This window comes from Centrocercus urophasianus, unplaced genomic scaffold (genome assembly GCF_019232065.1).
Source record: "Centrocercus urophasianus isolate 14NV4802_14NV808 unplaced genomic scaffold, USGS_Curo_1.0 seq_41, whole genome shotgun sequence".
Lineage (NCBI taxonomy): Eukaryota > Metazoa > Chordata > Aves > Galliformes > Phasianidae > Centrocercus > Centrocercus urophasianus.
Genome location: NW_024884989.1, coordinates 1,790,060 through 1,814,914, shown reverse-complemented (window position 1 = coordinate 1,814,914; position 24,855 = coordinate 1,790,060). Strand labels below are relative to the sequence as shown.

At 54.4% G+C, this 24,855-nt stretch overlaps 1 protein-coding gene across 4 annotated transcripts; it reads left to right on the top strand.

The window, feature by feature from the left end:
* Positions 1 to 1,911: 1,911 nt before the first annotated feature.
* Positions 1,912 to 24,792, top strand: PIK3R6 (phosphoinositide-3-kinase regulatory subunit 6). 4 transcript variants are annotated; one of them, XM_042833436.1, is made up of 20 exons: positions 1,912 to 1,926; positions 9,505 to 9,621; positions 11,265 to 11,348; positions 11,693 to 11,784; positions 13,331 to 13,399; positions 13,811 to 13,943; positions 14,523 to 14,592; positions 14,797 to 14,980; positions 15,144 to 15,291; positions 15,616 to 15,702; positions 15,921 to 16,377; positions 17,045 to 17,141; positions 17,269 to 17,391; positions 17,810 to 17,920; positions 19,347 to 19,437; positions 19,826 to 19,896; positions 20,123 to 20,213; positions 20,341 to 20,411; positions 21,350 to 21,462; positions 22,151 to 24,792. In XM_042833436.1, the coding sequence occupies exons 2-20, from the start codon at positions 9,582 to 9,584 to the stop codon at positions 22,305 to 22,307; spliced, it is 2,289 nt and encodes a 762-aa protein (XP_042689370.1). In that variant the 5' UTR covers positions 1,912 to 1,926; positions 9,505 to 9,581; the 3' UTR covers positions 22,308 to 24,792. The 4 variants fall into 4 exon arrangements, 3 of the variants coding, with proteins under 3 accessions (XP_042689370.1, XP_042689369.1, XP_042689372.1); XM_042833435.1 differs by lacking the exon at positions 1,912 to 1,926 and adding an exon at positions 6,896 to 7,136; XR_006171217.1 differs by lacking the exons at positions 1,912 to 1,926; positions 19,826 to 19,896; positions 20,123 to 20,213; ... (1 more) ...; positions 21,350 to 21,462; positions 22,151 to 24,792 and adding exons at positions 6,896 to 7,136; positions 19,722 to 19,804 and having other exon boundaries at positions 19,347 to 19,605.
* Positions 24,793 to 24,855: the final 63 nt, after the last annotated feature.

The following is a 24,855-nucleotide window of genomic DNA, read 5'->3' as shown; positions in this document are numbered from 1 at the left end:
GAGCAGCACTCAGACTGCGTCCTTTTCTTCCTGCAAATACCTCTCCTTCCCTCAGAAACTTGGCCAGCTTGCTGGGTCTGCTGTGACAGCAGCCACGCAATGACAGAAAATTAAAGCATGGAAGAATGAAGTTATCTGTGAACAGAAACCAGAGCAGGAAGAGAGGTTCTCCAGAGCTCCTCTTTGACTGAAGAAGAGCTTTGCGCTTTGGAGGTGGGCACAGGGTGATGGTGCAGTGGTGAGCACTGAAGAGCAACGGCTGGGAGGGAGCTGGTCCCAGCACTGTGCTGTGGGCCATTGGGTGTACAAGTCCATGCTCACCATTGCTGGTGTGTTTTCAAAGCATACAGAGCAGTGTGCCACTCCTCAGCAGGAAAGCCCCAGGCTGGGCAGAGCATTTCCGAGTTGGAAAACCCCTCCTGAAGTGGTGCTTCAGGTGAGTGCTTTGTTGTATTGCTTGGACAGAGATTGTTATGGAAAACACAGGGAACCAACTGCTTCCTCCCCATTACTTGGGTTGCCATGAGCAAATATGACCCCATATGAAATCCTGCTGCTGGCCCCATATGAAACCAGGGACAAAGCTCACAGGCATGGAAGGTTTCCAGAAAAATCCTTGAGTGACGTGAAATTGGGGTCAGAACCCCAGAGGTGGTGGCACTGAGGGGCTCATCCCCACTGCGGCTTTGGCAGCTGTGTGAGAAACAGCCTCTGCCTGCAGCAGTTCCTGCACACCAGGTGCCTGCTGCAGGGTGGATGCAGCATGGCAGCAGGATGTGTGGATGTAAGCTGTCAAATGGCTCTGCCCAAACCTGAGCCACGGCACACTGGAGAAGCGAATTGTGATGCTGGTGGGGAAAAACCCACTGCAAACAGTAACCCCACGTGCATGTGTCTCTGCTGCCCTGTCCATGCCTCCACACCACGGCCAGGTCCTTCATGAATGGGAGTGTGAACGGACCCAGTTGAGGAGAAATGTGGGTATTATTGCTCTGTGTGTGTGGGGCGTGCAGAGCTGAGCCCCCCTTTGGCACCAGCGTGGCAGGGGGCTGTGAGCAGCAGCAGGCAGCTGAGCAGCCGCCTCCGGCCTTTCTCTTCTGGGCAGGAAGGAAGTGGGTTATTTTTACAACTGGGGCCCAGGTGTTTTTTTTTTGCTTGCAAAGAAGGTGGGATGGGATACAGCACTGGCTGCCATCCCCATGCCCTGTGTCAGCAGTGTGCCCCAAAGCTGCTTGGAGCCTGAAGCGTTCTGCTGCTGGGTGCTGAGCCGGCCCCAGCCGTGCTAATGCAGCTGGACAAACGGGCTCAGCTCCGTGTAGCCTCACCTGCAGCCTCCCCCAGCGCGGCCGCATCTCGGCTCAGCCCCGCCGCCGATTCACGGGTGGGGGATAACGTGACACCGCTGAGCAGCAGCAAAGCTCTGCACCAGGCCCGTGTCAGCGCGGTGACGAATTTCCCGTGACCCCCATCCCTGAGGGAGTAGGGGGGTCGGGTGTCCCCACAGCTGGCAGCGGGGGGCTGCGGGGAGCACCGTCTCACTGCGGCGGAGAGCAGACGCGCGTTGTAGATGCGCGGAGCAGATGCGCACGGCGGGATGCCAGCGCTGGCAGCGCACAAAACTTCGCTCTGGAGCTCGGACAGACTCCTCCTTGTCTCTCGTAGCAACACCGGCTGCTCCCGGCGCGGGGCAACCCGGGCGGTGCGGTGCGGTGCCGGAGCGGCTCTGCGGGGCAGGGACGGGGCGGAGAGCGGCGGCTGAGCGCGGCACGGCAGCTCTCCATTCGGGGCTTCAGCTTGAAAGAGGAAGTTGTCTCGAAAACAGCTGCCCTCGCCCCGCTGCGTGTGGCCGCATCGCCGGCACTGCGGACCTCAGTGGCAGCTCCGGGTCTCTCCGCGCTGCGCCGGATGAGCCCGCGGGGCACGCAGGTACGGGCCGCGATGGGCGTCGCGCACAGAGGGTGTAATTGCGGGAATACGCGGTGCATCCCCGAGGGGAAGATCCTTGGGAAGGGCTGAAAGGAGTCGGTGCGGTTTTTTTTTACCGGGGGGAGCGAGGGGAGAGGGCACTGGAGGTGCTGGGGCAGAGGGACGTGGGGATGGCCCCCCTGGTGCCCGGTGCTGCTGGGCACCCAGTGCTCCACTGCTGCTGCTGTTGGGCTCGCACCCAGCCTGCCCGCCCAAGCGATTGCGTGCTCCCTCATCAACCTGCAGCCGCCCCTTGGGTCATGGCAGTAAATTGCGATGGCTGTGGTGACAGCACGGAGCAGACAGCAGCCCCGTCCGGAAAGGAAACTGAAAAGTGGAGTGCTGGGGGTTTGCGTTTCAGCAAGAGCCACCGGGTGCGCTGCTCGTGGGACACGGTGCAGCCCTTCCTTCATCTGCACAGCACCGCCTCCCCCTCTGCCTCTTTGCCAAGTCTGAGCAAGGAAACAATCTCCTCTGGGCTTCCAGGGCTGATGGATCACCTCTGCGCATTACAATTCCTTTTGTGTGTGTGTGTGTACTCGGTCCTTGCGTTGCACAGTGGGTGCGTGGCTCTCCCGGCTTTCTCCAGCAGTTCCTCTATGGATGATACAAATCCAAGGACAGCATTCAGCCCTCACAGCTGAGCTTGCAGTGGGAGCAAATAGGGGTCACTGCTGTTGTGCTGCCCATGGTGGCATAGGGCATCAAACTGTCGTTTTCCTGGGCTTTATGGGAAGCTCTGTTCATGCTGTTGCATTACACAAAATCACTATATTTTTTGCTATATATATACGTATATATTTATCTTTTTTTTCTTGTTCTTTTATTTTAGTTTATTTTATTTTACTTTTGCACGTAAGAGCTGCAGGGAAGCACCCGGCCCACCACCAGACACCAGCCTGCCCATCTTTCTGCTGGGGAAGCTCCAATTTCAACATTTCTGTTGGAGTGGTTTCCCACACGGAGTCCTGCAACGTGCTCCTCGTGTCTGATGCTGTCCCACTTCAAGGCAACACTCGTGCCCCAGCTCTAGGGTGCTCTGAGCTCCCATTGCTCTCTGGGACGTGGGGTGGGTGCAGCAGCAGCAGCAGTATCAGTCATTGCTGCATGAGCTCATGGTTGGGATGCGGTGGCAGAGCTCCTCCCCTGCAGCCCAATGTGCCCAGAGCAAGAAGCTCAGATTTTTTCAAGAAATACAGCTCCTCACCTCCAAGTCCTTATGAAGGAGCTGATCCAAGGAGCCCCTTGGCATGGCTGTGTCCCCCTACCCAGATGTGAGGTCTCCTGGGGTTTGTTTCCCTGAGTACTTTCCTCCCTGTTGCTTTCTTGCTTTTGTGAGCTTTGCCGGTGCCAATGGCTGTGCAGAAGGCAGCTGCCGAGTTGGCTGAGTCACGTTGTTCTATTCTGAGGTGTGACATGCCTTGAAGGCAGCGCCGTCCATCAACCACGGTTTGGGCAGGAGCTGCTGGGAGAGCTGCGCTGCGCTGGGTGCTGCACGTGGGGCCCCACTGCAGTTCTTCAGACCCTGCCGGTGCTGCCTGGGGGGGGTTTGCTGCACACTGTCAGAGGTGAACATGCCCCGAGTTCCCACTTGAGCCCCACATTTCTTAGCAAGGGATAAGGGATGTGCAGCCAACACGAGGCTGCTTTCCCCATGCACTGCCCGCGGTTTGCGGGGCTGCACTGCGCACCATTTCCCCTGAGCACTCTGTGTGAGCAATCCTGGCAGAGCTTTTTTCCCTCCGATTGTTTATCCAAAGCTCACTCCGGGAATGGAAAGAGAGACTCTAAATTGAAAAAGCCGATGTGTCCGGAAAACTCGTTTCTTCCCTTAGAAAAAATGCAATGTGACGTTGGTGAGGAAATCTCCAACGAGCCGTTGGTGTCCAGGAAGAGCTCCATTTCCAGGGCAGCCTTAGGGACGGGATCGGGGCCGTTTGGTGCTGATGAACAGATGGATGTGGGCTCTGAGGGGGTTCGGTTGCTGAGCCAGGCCCTTCCTGCCCATCCAGTGCTGTGGGTCTGCTGGCAGGGACGTGCCGTGCTGGAGCAGCCCAGCAAAGTGCTGCTGGGAAGCACAGCCTGAGCTGGGGACGCGTTTCCTTGGCAGGGAGAGTCTTGGGGAGAGCAGCTGCTTTCCTACAGGGCCGCCTGAAGCCACCAACCTGCCACGAGCTGAGGCTGCAGATGGGGCCAGAAGGGACTGCGCGTGGCTCTGCTGCTTATCCTGGGGGTGTCCCCCCAACCGATCGGAATGGGGACAGGAGTGAGGCTCTCACGCAAGGTCTTCAGGTGATTTTTATGTGAGTTTGGCATAGTTTTCATTTTAATTGTGACACTTGTGCTCAGGGGCTGATCTAAGGGGAGATGAGCCTGAGCTCTGCGTGCATCGCTGTCTGTGGCTTGGGTCCCTGGTGGAATCTGGAGCTGCTGCTGCCCTGTGCAGGGGCTGCTTTGGTCCCAGTGTGCCACCCAGGCTGTGCGGCAGGGCTGGAGGTGGGGATCTGGCACAAAGAGAGCAGCCCAGTGCTGGCAGCTCTGCACGGCTAAAGAGAAGGTTCTGGTGTGCTGTGCTGGTGGATCTTGCTGTAGCATTGCATTGTGACCCTGGCTCTCTGTGCAGCATTTGGGGATTTGGGGATTTTGGGGTCTGTCTGGGCAGTACCAGCATGGGACACCAGGCAGCTGGGTTGGGTTGGGGTCACAGCCCTCAGCTCCTGCAGGGACAACCCTCCTTGGCTCTCAGTGCTGGAAGGACTCAGGGCTATGGGTAACATCTGACACAGCATCACTGTGCTGCTTTCCTAACTAAGCTGCCTGGAGGCAGCCATGGGGGCAGTGAGGGGGTGGCCAGTTCTCCTTTGCTCTGCATTGCGGACATCTGTTGGTTCCCAATGAGGACATATGCTCCGTGTCCCCCCAGCCCAACACACACCCCATCTCCCTTGGGATGCTCCATTGCAGAGCAGCTCACTCAGTGCTGCCCACAGTCCTTGCCAGCCCTTCCCTGCTTTGGTTGCTGTGGGGGTGAGGTGGTGGTGGCATGGGCAGAAGCTGGATGATGGTAGCTTTCCCTACCTTGTCTGGCATGCATTGAGTGAAGAGGAATTACATCATAGGTTTCTCTAAAATTAATTCCTCCTCCTGTCTGTCCTTTGCACATGGAGGAACTCAGTTCTCCCCCTTTGCTTCACCTGCACTTCCATGTCAGGTGTCTTTGTGAGTGCCCCTCTGCTGCCCTCTGTCACACAGCAACTAAATGTAACAGGATATTGGCGAGAAGGTTCAGGCTCTACTGCCATCCCACCAACATCTGCCTCTGACACTGTGGGCCAGCATCATAAAAACAGGAGGCGTTGCTTTTGGAGCAGCTCTCATGTCATTGATATCATTGAGAACCCTGCAGTATCGTTGATATGCAGATAACAAAACATTTCAGTCTTTAATATTTTTCCTAAAACATTAAAAAAAAAAAAAAAAGTGGAACAAAAATACAAAACTAGTGGGACATGGGAGCCTGTGTTTGTAACCTTGGTTTGAGGGATGATTTCTGGGGCATTCTTGAAATCTGTTCTCAAACTTTACCAAACCTGCTGTGTGTTTTTGCTGTTTCGAGTGCTGTGTTTATCCAATGGGTCAAACACACACCATTATTTGCCATTGCCTGAGAGCGCTGTGCAGTGCTGCCCCGTTCCTGTGCAGTACATGGGTTTTTCCTGGCAAGCATCTGTCACTGAGCTGATAAAGAGCTGTAGGAAGCCTCAGGCAGAGCCGTGTAACCAAATACAGGGCTGCAGGAGGCGTGGAGAGACTGCCTTTGGAGCAGGACTAAATATAACGCAGGGAGAGCAAAAGTGTGTGCAGCATGGGCTGCACCTGCCCTGCTCTGTCACCTGTGTCCATGGCAGAGCTGCCAGAGGGGATGGCTGTGCTCAGCAGGTCTGATGGAGTGACTGAGCTTCCCAGGTCTTCCCTCTGGCTTTGGGCTCTCCGCCGTGGTGCTGGGCACTTCTGCTTTGCTCCTCCTATGGGTGCCATCTCAGCTCCCCTCAAGCGTGTTCCGAAGTTTCTGCCAGCTCCTGGTGGCCCTTGAAAAAGAGCAGCAGGTTTTTCAGGGTGCCCATGCATCCCCAAGTCAAGCGCTGCTGGGGACAGCTGAGTCACCCCACTGAGTTCAGTGGGGCTGGGATGGCTCATGTGGGTGGGTATGTCTCCATCCTTCTGCCATAGCACTTCCAACCTCACCCCAGAGCTTAGAAGAGTCATAGATGGGAGCTAAGGGGGAAATCAATACCCCCAGGGCCCCCAGCCCGTCAGCAAAGCCTCCTGGTGACCTACAAGACTGTCTGTGAAGCACGTAGGGTGGGCTGCTGGCGCTCTGCTCACATTGCTGCTGACACCCTGCAGGTTTGGAAGAGGAAGATGAGGCTGCAAAGCCTCTTCAGCCGTGATCATATCAGCCTGTTTCTGGGGCAAACCGTGCTTTCACTGCAAAGTTCCTCATTTCTCTTAATGCAGCCAGATGGCTCCCATCTCTGCCTCAGCTCCTGGGAGAGGTGGCTTTGGAGTCGTGCAGGTTTCATCTCTAAAAGCCTCGTAGCTCTTGGAAACTGAAGGGAGGGATGCGACTTTCCTTCTCACCCTTTCTGCTGATTTTTCTCCCTGCAAACGAACTAAAATCCAGCTGATGCTACGGGTATTTTAAGAACTGCAGGGAGGAAGCGGGGCTCGGCAGCTCTGCAGAGAAGTGGGATGAGTGCGGAGAAGCCGCTGGTCTTGCTGAGCTGGCAGACAGCAAAATAACCAGTTACGGGATGAGATGTGTCTCATGGCTGCTGCAGAGAAGGGAAGAGATGCGTGGGGAGGAGGGGGCAGAAGGAGGAGTGGTGTGACTCGGGGAACTGAGCACTTCTGCAGGGCCAGTGTTTGCACCGCGCTGTCGCATTTCCCCTCAGCTCAGCCGTCTCCCCACGGCCTGGGGCCCAACAGCCCTTCCTTTTCTGGGCCAGGCTTGTGGCCACTGAGCTGCAAGCTCTCACACGTGCACATAAAGCAGAGCTCGGCACCGCCGCTGCCTGCTGGCTCCTGGCCCATCGCACCCTCCTCCTCCTCACCATGAACCCATCCTGCACCCTGCGGTGATGCCAGGAGCTGGGAGGATACAGCGGGAGGTGAGTGAGGCCCGGAGCAAGATAGGGGACGGGTCTTCCTTGCGGGTCTTCCTTGTGGGTCCCCCTATACAGTGGGGAGGTGTGGGTTTGGGGTGAGATGGGGTCGGTGCCACCGGACTGCAGGGCAAGGTACCAGGAAAGCCCATGGCGTTCTCTCACAGGCTGTCTGCCAGGTAGGGGTCTCCATTTGTGGCTGCTGTGTCTGAGGAAGGCAGGGGGACGTGGCATGGGTGTTTGGGGCAGATCCTGTCCCAGCCTGGCACGGCACTGGGGACCCCATTAATGGGTGCTGTGGTGCAGCATCAGCCACTGCCCTGACACCAGCATTGGTGTCTCCGTGTCTGCAGTTGCACACATCTGCTAAAATGCATTTTCACCCAAATCAATGGCTCTGAGTGTGGCACTGGTGCTTGAGATGTTTCCTGTGGCCCTGCAGGCTTCTGGTGGTGGCCAAGGTTTCCCTCCTACTCAGATGCCAAGCCCAACATGGGTTGGTAGCCTCCTTCCTGGGGTTGTGAGCCATGGTACCGTGGTCATCTAGCACAGATCAGCCTGGCTTCATTGATGCCACTCAAAAGCTGCCTGGGAGCAGCCTGAATCTGCATGGGTAAGGGACAAAGGACGTGGCTGTTGCAGCTGTAAACCTCATCTGAAGCAGACCAAGTGTGCTGGGTCTGTGGAGGTTGGTGTCTCCATCTTTCTCCATCAGTTGTGTTGGCTTTGTGCGGGCAAATTGGGTTATCTCCCTGCTGCTGTTCCAAAAAAAAGAAGAAAAAAAAAAGCCTGGGCTCCTGTCTGTGCTGTGAGGGCTCTACACAGAAGGGGAATTGAGTCCTGGTTGCAGCATGTGTTCCTGCTTCTTCAAAGCCCTCCTTGACAGGTTTGGGTTTGGTCTGGGCTGGTGGAGCGGGCGTGATGCAGGGGCCTGGTGCCACCCTTCTCTTCCCATCTTCAGCCCCATGTCCCTTCCCTCTTTGCCTCTTGGTACTCCTGGGGAGCACAGCAGGAAGAAAATGTCCCCTGTGAAAAAGGAGTGGTTTCTGCCCAGCAGGTCCTTGTGCTGGTTATGGCCGGGATGAGCAAGGACCATCTGCTGGTGCTGGTGGGGAGCAAGCTGACCCCACACCTTCTCTCTATGTCCTCCAGTGCCTCTTTTCACATAACTTCTGCTTGTTCTGATGGACGCTGGGGATCAGTTTGGGGGCATTTTTGGTAGAATTTTCCTGGGGAGCTGCATCCTTGGAGCATGCGGGGCTGCTTGTCCCACCTCCAGGCTGTGCAGGCAGCAAGGACAGCAGCAGAGCAGTGAGCAGGAGAATGAGAAGCACATTTCCGTGGGTCCAGAACCGCTCACCTCAACCCAGGTCCTATTCTAAATCTGGAAAATGAGCACTGCACATTGGGTCCCCTCCCACGCGCGGGCAGGTGGGACGCGGATGTGGGAAGCCACGACGCCGCTCACAGCCGACACGCGTTTCACTTCAGCGGGCACTGAGGAGCACTGCATGCACCTGGCCCCTCTGGGGGCCTTTTTCCTGCAGGAAATAATGTGCTGAGAGCCACGGTGCCGACCTCTATCATGATGCGTGGCGCTCGTAGCAAGGAGGAGTGGGAGCACCATGGTGGGCATCGATGCGGCCAGGAGCTGCCCAGCAGGATGCTCTGTGTTTGGTGACTACAGATTTAGGATCTCTGTGGAGAACAAATCCTAAATAGAGCAAGGATGTGAGGAAGAGCATGGGCTGATGGCCTGATGGTGCCTGGAGGGATTTGGAGGACTGAGGGTCCCATGGGTGGGGACTGGGTGGAACTTCCCTTTCTTCCTCCCTGCTTTATTTTTCCTCTTTTTTTGGAGAGAGCAATGCTTGATGGAAAGGGGTGCCTGAGATGTCGTACTGAGGGACATGATTTAGTGGGTGATAGGTGGATGGTTGGTCTGGATGACCCTGGAGGCCCTTTTCAACCTTGGTGATTCTATGATTCTATGCCGTCCAACACTAGGCTTTGGAGCATGGCTTGCTACTGAGCTCTACTGGGTTTTGTTTCTCAGAGGTGCTGGCAATTCCACTTGTCTTTTTCATATGTTCCTTGTCTTCTTGGACTTTGCATTTTGGACTCAATTTGACTTAAACATTTCTCCTTAACTCCTGGGGAGGAGAAGGCTCTCAGTGATGACCCGCATGGTGATGCTGATCCTCCTTGCTGTGGGTACCAAGAGCTCCTCTGGATTCAGCTCCAAGCTGAGCCTTTCCCCAACAAACACCAATCTGGTGCCTCAGGGCTAAGTGCCAAGTGCCCTCTGCCCTGGGCTCTGTTTCCCTGCCCTGCCTTTGCAGGTACAGCTGACAGCACCCTGTGCTTTTTGCAGGTGAGACCCCAGACCCGAGGCCATGCCCGTGCGCAGTGAGCAGCAGCCGTGCACTCAGCAGCCTTGCAGCCGTGCCCATGCTCTGCTGCAGCCCCAGCCCAGCCATGGAGAGTGCAGGTGGGTGGAGAGCGGATCAGATACGCATTCTGGCACAATCTGACATTTTATCGACAGGATATTGATGCTGAAATATTTGATCTTGTGTGTAAGCCACTCCTGCTGTTGCTGGTAGGCTGTGAGCATTTATAGATCAAAGTGCCCCTTGTTTGTGTTGGAGCAGTGGTCTCATGCTTTGCTCCCTGTGAAGAAATGGCAGTGTACCATGGCTGCAGGCACTTTGATTTAGAAAGAGAGGACACAGTGTTTATATCAGCTTCAGGAAAAGCTTCCCGTCATCATTACAAATATACACAAATAAAAAAGAATGGGAAGTTTCCTTCTGTCCCTTCCTATGGCTGCTGGCTCCCCTCTCCTGGTCATTGCTCCTTGGGAAGCCCAAGGCTCTGCTCCACCACCCAGCCCCAGCTTTGTCAGCTTTATCCCTTCGCAGAGCCTTGCAAGGAGGTGTGGAACTTGTGGTCCTTGAGCAAAGTGCTTCCATAGCATCACTCAGGCTCTCATTTCCTGTAGGCAGAGAGGAATGCACCACTGCCCTGAGCCATCCCTGATGCTTGGGAAGATGGAGCTGTGGCTAAAGAGGGTGTGGAGGGGATGGGCAAAACTGGGAGCAAAACTGGGAAGGAAGGGCAGAGTTAGGGTTAGGGTTAGGGTCAGGGTTAGAGTTAGGGAATGGGTGCTTCCCATCTGATCCCTCACATGGCTTCAACAGCTGCGTCGTGCCAGTGCTGACACACGAGCTCCCTCGTGAGCAGCAGTCCTCACCACAGGAACAAGTCATACCCCAAATCGGCTCTGAGGTTTTCACATTTATTTTTGGCCACGGGAAGGATGCGGCTCACTGCTGACGTGAATGGGGAGCGGGTGGCAGTCAGAGCTCCGTATCTGCCTGGGGTGGCTCAGGGCCCCGGGTGGGCAGCTGTGGGTTGGAGGAGCCTGAAAGAGAGCCCTTGTCACTGGGATGCTCCCATGCCACGGGGGGGGGGGGGGCGTAAGAAAGAACAGACTCTGGAGCAGGGACTGTGTGGTAGGACAAGGGGAAATGGTTTCGGACTTAGAGAGATTTAGATTAGATATAAGGAAAACACCCTTAGTGTTCACACTACGGGCAGTGAGGCAATGGCACAGGTTGCCCAGAGAGGATGTGGTGCCCCAACCCTGCAGACAGCCAAGGTCAGGGGATGGGCTTTGAGCACTGATGGAGCTGTGGGTGTCTCTGCTCAGTGCAGGGGGTGGGACCAGGTGGCCTTTAGGGATCCCTTCCAACTCCAACCATTCTGTGATTCTATGGTGGATGGAGATGAGGCTGAATTTCCACAGTGCCCAACTGCAGAAGTGCTTCTGCTCATTCATTGTGCCAAGCATTGCTTTTGGTCCTTTAGCTTCTGTATTTAATATGTGATTGTATTTTTCCAATGAGAAAGGCTCTTCAGAGCTCACTCAGAGCAGACCCTCTCTGCTCTACCACGTCCCAGCTTTGCTCTCAGCATGGTTCCATGCCTATGGGGTATGGTGGCCCTATGGCTCTGACTGGCTGCCACTGATGCTCAGCCACATTTGATGCCTTCAGTACCCATCCCAAGGTTTCCCTGCTCCCATCCCTGGGTGCTCAGGCTGTTATGTTCATGTTCATGTCCCCACAGAGGTGGAGTCGGACATCCTGCGCCGTGTTCGCACGCTGCTGCGCGAGCTGGATGGCCACCACCCTGCCTGCCAGAGTGACCGAGGTGAGCCCAGGGGCAGCCCCATCCACATGGAATTTACCAACTGTCCCTGTGGGCCTGTTGCTTTGCCACACATTGCTCAGCTTTTTGCTGGGGAGTCAGCTGCAATCCCTCCATCGCTGCGGTGGGGAATAATGCTCAGCCTGAGCATTGATTTTACTGTTATTTAGACCCAGTTAGCATGCCCCATCCCTTGCTGAGGGTCACTGGGTGAAGCAGAGGGTGGAGAAGCAGCACTGAGCTGTAGGAGAGATCCTGTGGGTGGTGGTTGCAGTGCCCAGATCTCCCCATCCATCAGTTCACTGCTCTGCAGGGCAGCCTCACCTCCCCCACTTCTCACCTCTCAGGGATGCTACGATGGACCCTGCACAAAAAAATTGACCAGAATCCCAGTAACAGCCCCATCCTGGTTCGGATCCTGGTGAAAGAGCTGGAGAGGGTGAGTGCCTCACAGTGCCCTGCAGGTGGGGGAGGGGTCTCATCTCTGTGGGGCTTCATCCATCCCAAGCAGGACATGCCCCAGTGAAGGAGACTGTATGAACTGGAGCCTCATAGCCAGGGGCAGATGATGTTTGCAGCCCACAGGCAGCAAAACAAAGAGGCTTTCCAACCACCCCCACGCTACCCTGTGGTTGCAGGTACTGGAGAAGTTTCTCTCCTTGCCACTCATTTCCTCCGCGTGGTGTCACACCTTGCCCTGTATCCTGACCTGGGCGCATTGTGCAGAAACCCACGGATGGATTTTGTGTTTCAGTGATGCATCTCCTCATTTTCTGAACTCGTGTGAACCTTCAGCACCCTCAGCACCTGCAGCAGTGGTGATGTGGTTGGGCACGGTGTCACCTTTGTGAGCGTGCCTCATTTCATCCAGTGCCCTCATTTGCAGAGACCCCTCTCTGTCACCTCCCTCTGTCCCCCTTTGGGGCTGAGGTCAGCCACCCCTTCGTCCCCCCCATTAGAGCTATTATTCCTCTGCTGCTCTTATTCTCAGAGGGCTGTCAGTCTTCCCGGTCTGTAATTCCCTTTGTCTCCCTGAATCTCTCCCTGGAAATCAGCATTATGCTTTTTCAGTCCCCTGACACTGCAGCAGCCCTGAGCACTCAGCACCAACCACCGATAATAACTCAGCAATTTCATGCTTGAGTTTCTCCATGGCTCTGCCCAGGGATTAGCTGGCTTCAGCAATTCAACCTTGCTCATTTTATCGATCATTTCTAAAGCTTTGCTGCCATCAGTTCCATTTAGCTGGGATCCAGCAGCAGCACATCATCTCTGAAAAGAGGTGCTGGGGGGAGACCCTGAGCATCATCACCACCACGGCAAGGCTCTGCCAGCCCTGCTATGTATTCTTATCTGCTCTGCTGAGCTACACGAGAGTGGGGGAGCATCAGCAGCGTGCAGCACCTTCACACTGCAGCAGCCCCATTTCCATTTGAGTACACCTATATAACACGTTGCCCCTTCCCTCTGGCAGTGAGGATCCGTGAGGTTTTGGGGTGGAAATCAGGTGTATCTGGGGCTGTTCCTGTTGCTGGAGATATGTGGGAGCTCCCAGCTGCCTTCCCACAGTCTGGAACAGGGGAGCATCCCACCTCCCTCACCACTCTGCTCCCACACCCACCAAACACAACATGGGCCCTTCCCAGAGGGTTCCCAGAGGTTTTGTGTTTCTATTTGAGTTTTTGGGTGTTTCTTTTCTTCTGGGGGGGGGTGCCCCCCCGAAGGGGCAATGAAAAAGCACTCCCCAGTGAGCTCAGATAGAAACTTTTTGCCATCTCCCTCTGCAGATACTGTGCCCTTAGTGGTTCACCACTCACCCCTCATGATCTGTAGCCAACAAGGGCAGCCCACCAGGCAGGACCTGTCCTCATCCCCAGGGACACCCTGCCCACTCCAGTGGCCAACAGAGCCCATGAGCATCACCCTGCACCCATGCAGGTCTGTGGCAGATGCCCCAGCACTGACTGCATCTTTTGGTCCCGCAGGCAGAGCGAGGTGACTACAGGCATTACATCATCCCCCTGCTGCACACGCTGATGTACGCCTTGATCAAGGTAACCTCCCTGGGGCAAGATCCTGGGAAATCAGAAGGCAGGGGAGGGACCACCTATTCCTGTACTGAAATAGCCCAGCCAAGCCCTGCCCTGCCACAGATGGACACACATTTCCCAATGTGATGTCTGAAATAATGACACGTTTGGGAGGGAAGGTCATCCCACTTGGGTCCTTCCCCCTTTTCTTGGTGCTGATGGTGCAGGAAGTCACACTGCTAATGAAGTCCATTTGTCCAAGCACCTTTCCAAAGCTGGTCAAAATGCATCCCACAGCCTTTGGTGGATACTGATGGAGGCACCATCACCATCCTGGTGCCCGATCCTGCCCTCTCTCCCAGGGTCTGTCATGGAGAGAGTCCATGTGGGATCACTGCCTGCAGCATCTCATTAGCTGCCCTTTTCTCACCCCAGGCTCCCTGCATCTCCGACGAGCTCTGCAGCAGAGTGTATGATTTCTGCACAAAGCTGCTCACCCTGCCCAGGCCTTTCTGCACCATTGGTTTGGACTATGCTGCCAGGCTGAAGATGGAAAGGATGGCACCAGGTATGATGCTCCCTTGCTCTGCCCCTGAGTTTGGGGGGTTTGCATACAGAGCTGGCCTTTGCCTAAAGCTATGCCTGGGGTTGCTGTGTGAGGCTGGCCCAGCCTTAGGTCTTCAGGATATGTTTGGATGGAAGAGTTCCCCTTTCCTGGTTTTGGGTGGGTATTAGCAGCTGGATGGGACACTTATGTCTTTCCCACCCCAGGGCCAGGTGGGGTGAAGCACATCCCTCCACACTTGGGATGGTGCTCTTCACATCCCCACACTCAGCGCCATCCCTGATGTGTCCCCATGGCCGTGGCCAGCTGTCAGCCTTTCCTCCTGTGCCAAACTCTCCTCTGAGCTCATAATCTTCTAAACAAAGGAAGGGAAATACAGGAAATTATCCATGAATAGAAGGAGTTTTCTTTTTCTGTAGCGTGGCCTATCTTTGTCTGTGGTTATATTTAACCCAGGGCCAACTCCTGGACCTTATCTCCCCTCTCCCATCAGTGCTGACCCACTTGGAGCCCTTCCCATGATACCAGGTTGTTTTGCCTTATGCTCCAGCCCTTATGCACTGATTTTCTCACTTTTGTTAGGGATGCTCTACCAAAGGATGGTGATTTCTGAACAAAGTCTTAAAAGCGACCCCTACCCCTACCAGGAAAAGTGAGTAGCACCTCTTCAAATGTATCATCACTCTTATTTCTTCCACACCCTTTGAATTTTCTAGTGAAGCTGTCCCTTTCCTGCACCCTGAATTGGTGTTGGGTGCACAGACAACTTGGAGGCAAACTCCATGGCAGGGTGTGGGCTGGGGGGATGCAATTTGTTGATTACATGTTGATGTCCCCAACAACTACACCTACGCAGGATTTTCATCTTCGCCGACCCGGAGCTGCTCTCTGAAGCCATCTGCAAGGCTCTGCTCAGAGACACGGAGGCAGCTCGTGTCTCCCAGAGCCCACGGGCGTGTATGTGCTGTGTGATTACCCACGCTATGCAGGCAGCCCTGGGTGAGGGCTGTGACCTCAGCGCCTTGAGGATGCGGCTCCAGGTAACCAGCAGCACTCATATGGCCCCAATATGGTTCCCTAATAGTCCCACTGGGCAGTGGGACTGCAATACAGGCTCATCCGTGAGCCCATTTGCACAGGGCCCATTTGCCCATGGAGCATCTGCTCTTACACCTGGGGGCACTGACAGCACCTCTGTGGCAGGGCATGCCCAGCAGCGAGGTCGAGCACTGGTTCCAGGAGGTGGTGATGGCCGTCGAGTGCACGGGGAGCAAAGTGGCTGCAGACCGTGGGCAGCACATGGAGAGGCTGCAGAGCATCTACAGTGCCATCCTCAGCTCCTCACCACCAGGTGAGCCCCCGCCGTGCTGCCCATCCTCACCATTACCCTCCCGCAGCCCATTCATGAATGTTATTTGTTCTGCAAGCTCTCTGCGGTCTGCAGCTAAGCAAGGTCCTTCACTTGCCTGCGCCTCAGTTGCCCCATGTCGTGTACAGACCTTCATTTGTGCAGTTTGTGAGGGCAGGGGACTGTGATTACAGCCTTGGATTTGGTCAGAAGTGATGGGGTGGGAGAACCCCCAGGGCTCAGGACTATTCTAACTGCTGAAGTAGGGCACCAGTGGGTTTTGTGCACTGCCTGCTCCATGTGCTACGTGCACCCTTGTTCCCGCAGGTGATGCTCCCCTGGAAGGGCTGCAGGGCACCCCACTGCCCAACCCCAACATCAGCTTCCACCTCTGGACAGAAGATGATCAGCTCTGTGAGTGAGGCACCAGGGATGGACGGGGAGGGAAAGACAAGCAGGGCACACCTGTGAGGTGAATACAAAGCACCCGATAAGAGCGGTGCTGAGCTGGGAAATGGGTCTGGAAGGGCAATCTGGAGCTGTTGGTGGCCCTCTGGTTGGCAGCTGGGGCAGGACGAAGGCTCGGCCTGAGTCTGGCTGCATCTCCCTCCCTGAGCTCCTCCTGCCTGCAGGGAAGGAGCTGGTGCTGTTCATCCGCCCGCTGTCGCAGAGCTGCGAGCCTGATCACCTGAGCCAGGACCTGGACAACTTTGAGATCCAGGACATCATTTCAGACTGCGAGTGCTGTGAGCAGACCCGCTTCTCCGTGCTCTCCACCGACAGCGGCATCGAGAGGGATCTGCCACCGACTTCCGAGGAGCCCTTAGCCCCGTGCAGTGCTGACACAGAGCAATCCCGGCTGCATAGGAAAGGTGGCATTAAAAAGAAGCCCTCGCCGCTGGAGAGCGTGGCCTTCCTGCAGACCGGCTGCAATGGCCCCGGGGTGAAACCTGCAGCCAAAGTGCAAAGGAGAGTGGGGATCCCCGCTGAGCCCATGGCCCCCTTGTTGAGGCTGCACACTGCCCGCATTGTGCTGCTGGGGGACGACCGCATCCTGGGGCGCCTGGCCCAAGCCTACCACTCCCTGCGGTGAGCAGCTGCCAGGGGGAGGGGGGTGGAGTGGGGGCTTTTCTTGGTCGCAGCAGCCGTTGTGGTTGGGGATGGGTTGGGATCCAGGGTTACCTGGGACAGGATTGGAGCTGGATGTTCTGCACCCAAATCTTGCAATGAATGCTGGAATGGTTTGGGTTGGAAGGGGCCCTCAAACACCATCCAGTCTCACCCTCGTGCTGCTAGGCAAAGAAATCTTTCACTAGACCACATTGCCAAAAACCCCATCCAACTCACTGTTGAACACCTCGAGGGACATCCACATCTTCTCTGGACAATCTGTGTCAGTGCTTCACCACGCTTACGTTGAACAACTGCCATCTTCCCCAGCTGCGTGGCCCAAATGGTGCACATGTGGAATAAGTGCATAAGACAGATTTAAAAAAATAACAATCAAACCAGGCAAGAATTTTTCCAGTGCACAGGGGAAGGAACCTAATGAGCCCACCTATGGGACATCCCATCGATTTTGGGAATCTGGATTTGGGAATCTAGGGGCATTGCTTTGCTGCTGTGTTGCATTGGGTATGGGAGGCGAGTGGGGAGGGTGTTTGCTTCTGTTGCAGAGCCGCTGTCATCTCCTGGCACTGTTTTCCTGCCTCTTCACCTTTCAGGCATGGCTATATTTATTTTCTTCCCTTTCAAGGAAGCGAGAAACACGACGTGTCTTCCTGACCCCAAGGCTAAACCTGCAGTTCTACTATGTGCCGGTGACCGGGCAGCCAGGCACTCTGGCAGCTGCGGTGAGTCTGGTCACTGCTGGAGGAGGAGGGACAGGGGGATCCCAGGGACTGACCCCCATGAGTGCCTCCCTCTGCCTCCTATGAGGTGTGAGCCGTGGCCATGCCCTGAGCTGTGTTTCTCCACCAGAACCCCTCTGCCACCAGCCCTGAGGAGCTCTGCGAGGTGGCCGCCTACCTGGGCAGAGCCGATCCCTGGTATGAGAGCAACATCAACACGCTGTGCCACGTGATCCCCAAGCTGGCGACCATGGTATGAGGAACCATCCCCACCCCCAGCACTGATCCCTTGCCCAAAAACCCGCAGGGGTGAACTTGTGCCTGCAAAGCCCTTCTGTGCCCCACATGGCGGCTCACGCCCTGCAGGCAGCCAGGGTTGGTATTGAGCCCACGAGACCCATTTTCTACGATGGTGGTTTGGTTTTTTTTTTGGCCAAGGGACAGGAAATGGCATATTTCAAGAACACAAATGTAAACGAGGCATTTGCTGTAATACCCCAGCTCTCATTTCCTGGCAGTTTGAGCCAGCACTGACAGCCTGCAAGAAATGTGGGGAGGTGGGGGCAAACCTGCAGCTCTCCCATTGGCTTCGGCCGGTCATGGCAGAGCAGCCGAGCTCCCTGTAGGAGGGCAGTGACTGAGGCTGATCCTCGTTGCGATTTCCTCCTCAGCCTTCCTCTCCAAGCAAGCATCTGGTGACCGATCTCTTCATCACTGATGTGATTGCCTACTACGTCCGTATGGGCGCCCAGCCCGTCTGCTTCCAGGTGTACGCAGTGAAGGTGGGTTCTGTGGATGCTGTGCTGCCCCGTGGCACTGCCACTGCTTGCTCCCTGTTGCTGGCAGTGCTCTGCAAAGCCCCTGGGGTCAGCTGGATTTGGGCAGCTCTGAGCTGGTTCCTGTCCCCCAGCCCTCCTCCTCCTCACCAGATTCCCAGATCAGTGGTTAGGGGTAGGGGTAAGGTTCTGGGTACGGATAGGTCAGTGATCCTGGGAAGGCTATTTTGGGATCTTGAAAGTCAGCAAAGCAAATGCAGACATAACCCCTTCCTCCCTGCTCTGCTGGGCACAGGTTTGCTCAGCAACTCTGGCACCTCCTGCTGCTTTAGGCCACCCCTTCAAGCAGGGGTTCACTGAGTGGCTTCAACAAAACCTTGCAGAGGATTTGCAGGGTTTCCTGAAATGCTATTTTTTTTTGTTTCCTGCCAGCTTTTCTCTGAAATGGTAGCAGGGTGAGACCTGGTATTTGATACTGCCACTTCTGTATTTGGTCCTGAAGTATCAGCCCTCCATCTGCTCCTCTGGCAGTTTCCCCCTTCAAAACTCAGGGTGGTATCAGTGCACATATCTCCCTTGAAGCTGCCCGCAGCCAACGTGGTGATCTATTGCAGCAAAGGAGCAGCCATTGCATGAGCAAACAGGCACATGGCTTGCAAAGAGATGGAAGAGCTTTGTTAATTATTGGTGGAGCATCACCAAGACTTGAATTAATAACATGTAGCTTGCAAGCACCTGATCTGCCATGTGAGTTGCTGAGGATTTTGTTTTCCCTCTGAATTTTTCTTGGACTTGTTCCTCCTCCAAGACAGAAGTTAGGAGCGAGTGAAAGAGTGGTGACTCAAATGGGGGAAGAGGAACTGCCTCCAGATGTGGTTTTCATATAGAAGCACTCGGACTGCCCTGCTGTCATACAGAGCACGATGTGGAAGCACAGAGCCTGCTTTGCTGTTTTGGTTAAGATCACACTGTTCCTCTTTGGCTGCAGAGTGCTTTCTTAGAAATGAGGACTGAGCCCCACAAGAGCTGGGTGGAGGGCAAGCTCTCCAGGAGCTTATCTTCATATTTTGCTCAGAGCACTGCATAGATCTGATATGAGCGGCTGATTCAGGTGTATCAGGGAGAAATGACCAGCCTTGAGTAAAGGCAGCTGGAAGCTGCTCCCCCAGCACTGGGCACCTGCAGGGAGCAGCCGTCTGTGAGCACGCAGTGACACCCAGTGGCGAGGGCCCATGGCTGTGCACTGCGAGGCGTGCCGTGCTCCTGTGCTTCGCAAAGCAAAATCAGCTCTCCCCATCCCATCTGTCCCCCACAGTGAGGTGACAGATTTCCTTTGACGATGTCCCACTGGGGCGCTCAGAGAACCTTTTGCCGCCGCAGTCCCTCTGTGATGGTACAGATGACTGTTCTCAAAGTTTTCCCTCTCTTTCAGGTTTTCTTCAGCAGCTCAGCTCAGGAGCCAGCTGAGGACGTGTTCCTCACAGAGCTGTGTGCCCAGCTGCAGGACAGCATCCCCTCCAGAGGTGCGTTTGCTCCCCGTGAAACCCCACAGCTGGGGCTACACCAGCCACGGCTCTGCAATGAGCACAGCCCTCACACTCAGGACCAGGAGCCGCCCTGAATTCCTCTGTCTCCCTCCTTGGCATGTGATGATAGGCAAGAGGGTGTCGCGGGGTCCTGGTCTCAGACAGGTGATGCCCGAGGGCTGGTCTGTACCCAGTGCCTGATCCAGTGGATGCTTGCCATTGGGGCTGAGCACAGACCCTATGGCGAGTCCGTCTCACCTAACCTTTTTTTGGTGGCACAGAGCCTCCAGTGTGCCTAGAGTGGCTTGTCCCTTGACTGCTGTCCTCTGCCCTGAGGTGGGTGGGATGAGTGACACCTCCATCCTTCTTGGTCCTCCCCTTGCAGAGGTAAACCCAACCAAGAAGAAGACGACCCTGGATGGCCCTGGAGTAGATCTGACTGTAACATACAGGAAGGTGAGTGGGGCTCTGGGCACCCAACGTGCCCATGTCCACAGGCATAGTGTGAACCTTCCAAAAGCAGTGATCTGCTCTCCTTCTTTCCCTGGAGTTGCACTCCATGAGAGGACAGAGAGGTTCTGATAGACTGCCAGCTATCCCTGGACTTGTGAAAAACTGCCCCAAAGCTCCCCAGAGCCACCCCATGGCTTGGCTGAATGAACAGAGCCTTCCTTCCCTACAGGTCGTGGTGAGTGACCGGGCAAAGGAGGTGTCACTGTCCCTGCGCTCCACAGGTCTGTCCATGAAGGCCATCCCTGCCAATGCGGCTGAAGGTAGGTTTCTCTGCTTGGGAGCAAGCTTTGCTGAGATTCCTGGTGCTCCATAGGGTGGATCTGACCATAGTATTCAGTGCCATTTGTGCCTGGGCTGCCCGAGTCTAACATACTGCTTCCATTGCAGATCTGGCGTGTCTAAATGTGGACATCACTGAAGTCATTAGGATCAACAACTTGTCGGGACGATCCTTCTCAGTACGTGGCTGTGGGTGATCCTGACCCTGGGAGGGTTGGACAGTGAATGGAAAGCCCTTAAAACCACAGTGAAGGGGAACTCTCCATGGAAAGGGAAGGCTCTGGGAGTTTCCATGGCTGGGTGTTCCCTGGAAAAGTCTATTTTCTCAAGTCCAACCCCAAATGCTGTCTCTGCTGCTCAACACTGCATCACACACAGTCTCAGGACACTCTGAAGTACTGGTGATCGTGTGATTCAAGGGGCAGAGTGAACAAGGCTTAAGAGAAATAAAGCTTAGTCCTTTAGTTATCAGGGCTCTGCTTGGGTGTGTGTGGAAGAGGATTTGTAGGTTTGGGATTGACCCCATTAGCTCCACACCTCCAGCTGCAGTTCCCTCCAGACCACTTGTGTCAATCCATGTATGGCCCACCAGAGTAGGGGCTGTTATAGCAATGCTTTAACAAAGCATAAACAGGAAACAGGAACTTCAGTGAATCTGATCAGCGCCTCAGAGAGATGGATTTTCTCTAGGGCTCCTTTGGTTTCGCATGAGAGGCCAGGCAGGGGATGTTCTGACCTGCAGGGATATATCTCCACAGTTTGGGTGTCCATAAGCATTATCGTGCCTTGGTCATTTTGTGTTGCCATGGAGCCTTCAGTCTCTCTGCTGGTGTTTTCAGATAGCCAGTACTCTTTTGGTTATTCTGGCTTTCGGAAACACCAAGGTACTGCAGCCCATGCTGCCCACCGAAGTCCACCAGGAGAGAAGGCCATGCCCCACATCAGACGTCCCAAACCTTCCAGCCTGTGCAAACTTGGCCAATTGACAAAGTCTGCCCTTGCAACCTTAGGCTGCGATCATGGAAAGAGAGACCCTTCCATCTTTAGAGCAGCCAATTTGCGTCACTTCTAAAGTTTAAACTGAGTGGGAATGTTGTCACTTTTTCTCCCAACCCAGACTGTGGCAAACAAGTTGAAGACGTGCAACATCAAAATCAGGAGCACGGAGCAGAGGCCCTTCACACTGTGTCTGGACAAGGACAGCAGAAGGACCTACAGGAGTGTGATCAGGTGAGGGTGCTTTCCTGGGAAAGCAGGGCAGAGTCAAAGAACTGTGGAATCAGAGAAGTGTCTGAGTCAGAAGGGATCCTTAAAGGCCATCTAGTCCAACTTTCCTCAAGTCAATCAGGTGCTCAGAGTCCCATGCAGCCTGACCTTGGGTGTCTGCAGGGACAGGAGGTGGGTTGTGCTCTCCTAGATTTGCATCTTGGGGTGATGGTGTGAAAAAAATGGGTTCTTCTATTTTAAGTAAGGTGCTGTCATTAGGCAGAAGAAGAAAAAGTACGTCCAAAATCTTAGGTCTGAAGGTTCCTGGGATATCTCAAGCACATGAAGATCGGGGCAGAAGAATCAGCGCTGTGAAAAGTCAGGGATTAATGTGGCTGCAGTGGTGATAGTGACATATGAAGTGCTGGAAGGGAATAGACAGAGTTTGTGGTTCATGTGGAGCACAGGTAAAGTGGGAATTTCTGAGAACTGAAGCAAGCAAGGCTGACGCCACTGCTTTAGTGTTTAAATGCTGGTACACATCAGCTCCCAGCCAAATCCACTCTGAAAGCATAAAAGCAATTGCACGGCTCTGTGTGGCAGCCCCTGCTCTGCAGTCAGAGCAAAGAGTTGGGATTTAGTCTGAGATCAGACTCTGGCCCTCAAGGGCAGCTTTGCACGAGTAGTAATCACGTTCTTGTTCCTTCTGCAGCCTGGAAGTGTCTCCTTGCCTAGAGCCCAGCTACTGCCTGCAAAAGTCAAGGACAATGAAACTCAGCCCGCACGAAGCAGAGGATGTGGGACTTGTGAAATACATGCCCAAGTCTCTGCTGCTGCCCATCAACACATTTGCAGGTGTCATCCAATGAAGAAAAGGAGAAAAAGCCGATGTGCAAGATGCAGCACTTGGGTCGTGATAGAAGACGTGGAAAAAAAGAAAGCACACTAAGAAGCTGTCAACAGTGGCTTTGCAACCGGGTGTTTCTAAAGCCTTCTAAAGCTGCAAAGGCAGAGGTGGGCAGGGCTTGGGAAGGACAGCTGTGCGCCAAGCTGTGGTGGCCACAGCCTGTGCTCCCTGCCAGGGCAGAGCTCTCCTGAGTGACTGAGAGATTTGACCTTTTGCACAAGTGGTGAAAAACCTCCAAGCTTTTCATTTCAGGGAAAGGACTGGAGAAAATAGAGCCGAGGTGATGGTGCTTGCTGTGCTTGCGGATCAGAGAGCAGTTGCTAGCACTAATATTTATTGTGTTGGCATCTCCTGGCCTGGTGTGCCTGTGTGTCCAATGCGTGCAGTCAGTGGGACAGCCACTGTTGTTTCAGAGGGGCTATGCAAGAACAATGGGTGGTGTGAAGCAGAGACATGAGAAATCCAGTGCAATATTTGGCAGTGATGTACTCAGGTTGCCCAGGCAGCACAGCCTGGCTTTGTTTTGAGAAGCCTGCAGAACCCCTGGGAGACTCCTCTGTTCCTTCCCCCTGCTGCTTTCAGGGTGTGGGAGCCCTCCCCTGGCTTGCAGATGGGCTCAAACCCATGCAGCTTTATGGAGCAGTGTGTCCAAGGCCCATCTTTGCTGAAGTAATGGAAGAAACACGGTGTGCAACATTGGTTGGCTCTCTGAATACGGTCTGTGATGTCTGGGTTGTCTCCAGGGAGTCTTCTGTAAATCACATTGGAGTGGATGTGGGATCCCTGGCACCCTCCTATGACACTATCAGCTTTGATTCTCTCAGCTCTCAGCAGCTCAGGGGTGCTGGCTTGTATCCCCTGCCCCAAGGAGGAATCCTCCAGCCTTGTCAGTGCACACAGCAGCTCTTCCAGTGTCACCACAGGGCATCCCTGGAGCACAGATACCCAAGTCTGGAGATGCTTCCTTCCAAGCCTGCAGGTTGCCCTGGCTGGTTGGGCCCCGTGAAACCCTCCTGCTGCTGCCCCTCACTGTTGCCTTGGTACAGAAGACAGCTTTGGTTCCTGTTCCAAATTCAGGGTTTATGCACTCTCACTTTGAATGCACCACACAGCCCCAAACTAGCACTGGAATACATTACAGGGGGCAAAGCAACTCTGGAGCTGTTGGTGTGTGATGGGTTATTCAGCAGCATAAAGAGCCTCCAGGACCCAAAAAGCTTTTATCCCCAAACCAGCACCTATAGCTGAGGGGCAACAGCATCACAGCACCTCAACAGCCTGGAAGGTCTCAGCAACCATCTTCAGTTCTTCAGTGCAGTTTTTCATCTCTCCTCAAAAACGACGACCAATGCCAGGACAGCACCGAGCGCTTTGACCTTGGAAGGAGCTGAATTTGGAAGGGAGGGAGGCTCAGAAATAAGTCAAGCAACCTGCTTGTCCCAACATCCTTCCTTTCTGAACTGCTGCATATGGTAACACTGGGCTCAAAGTGGTGAATTTGAGCACACCTCTGCCTCGCTGGGCTCTTTGCTGGGGGCACGTGGCCCTTGGCACACCAGCCAGCAGCTCACAGCAGCTCACAGAGTGGTCTGTGGTGTCCAGGGCTGAATTTGTACAGCTGTAAATGGTGTAGATGGGTTATAAGTTATTTGTACAGGTGACATAGAGGATTCATATCAGAAGGTGCGACTCTTTTAATGCCTATATATATATATATAAATGTAAAGAGGGGAAAAAAAGCAGCAGAAATGGATCTTTTTATAAAGTTACTTGCTTGTGGCTGGTGTGAGTGGGGTATGAATTGTGGGAACAGAAGGACATGTGGCCCCATAAGTGGAAAACAACTCATGAACTTGTGTTAATGACTAAGCTCTGCTTTGAAAAGCTTTCAGCTCTCATCAGAAGCTGCTGTCACTTGACCAGGTACATGGGAAGACCTCATTCCTTTGCAGAAGAATTAACTTTAATAGTGTCTCCCTAAAGTTTTACAAGCCAGCTGCAAAACCCAAAGTACTGCTCTAAATGCACATTTATTATGTAGCATACGAGTGCCATGGTGATCTCCTGCCCTGCTCCCCGCTGTGCTCATAGGAGAGACAAGGAAAAGTGATGCTATTGCAGATGATCTCTGTGTGTATTGATTACAGTTTATCTGCATGTCAGATGCTTTCAGCATAATTAGCTCCCCATTTTCTGGCACAAACCCACTATGCCATGCCACAGCCTGCTGCAAGGACTATAGATAGGCTTGTCCTCAAGCCAAGAATAACTGGAACTTTGTACTGAGAACTGCCTTCTCCCTGGAACTCAAACTCAAGTAGAGAGCAGTTTTAGTGTCAAGAATCTATTCTAGCCTTGTTACCATATCATACCTCAGGAAGTCTAACTGTTCGTTAACGGGGTGCATGACAGCACCCTTCCCTTCCCTTCCCTTCCCTTCCCTTCCCTTCCCTTCCCTTCCCTTCCCTTCCCTTCCCTTCCCTTCCCTTCCCTTCCCTTCCCTTCCCTTC

Coding starts and splice junctions, on each gene's coding strand:
- PIK3R6 (XM_042833436.1), top strand. CDS start 9,582: ATGCTCTGCTGCAGCCCCAGCCCAGCCATGGAGAGTGCAG. Junction 11,349..11,692: donor TGCCTGCCAGAGTGACCGAG/GTGAGCCCAGGG, acceptor CTCACCTCTCAG/GGATGCTACGATGGACCCTG. Junction 14,593..14,796: donor CCCTACCCCTACCAGGAAAA/GTGAGTAGCACC, acceptor ACACCTACGCAG/GATTTTCATCTTCGCCGACC.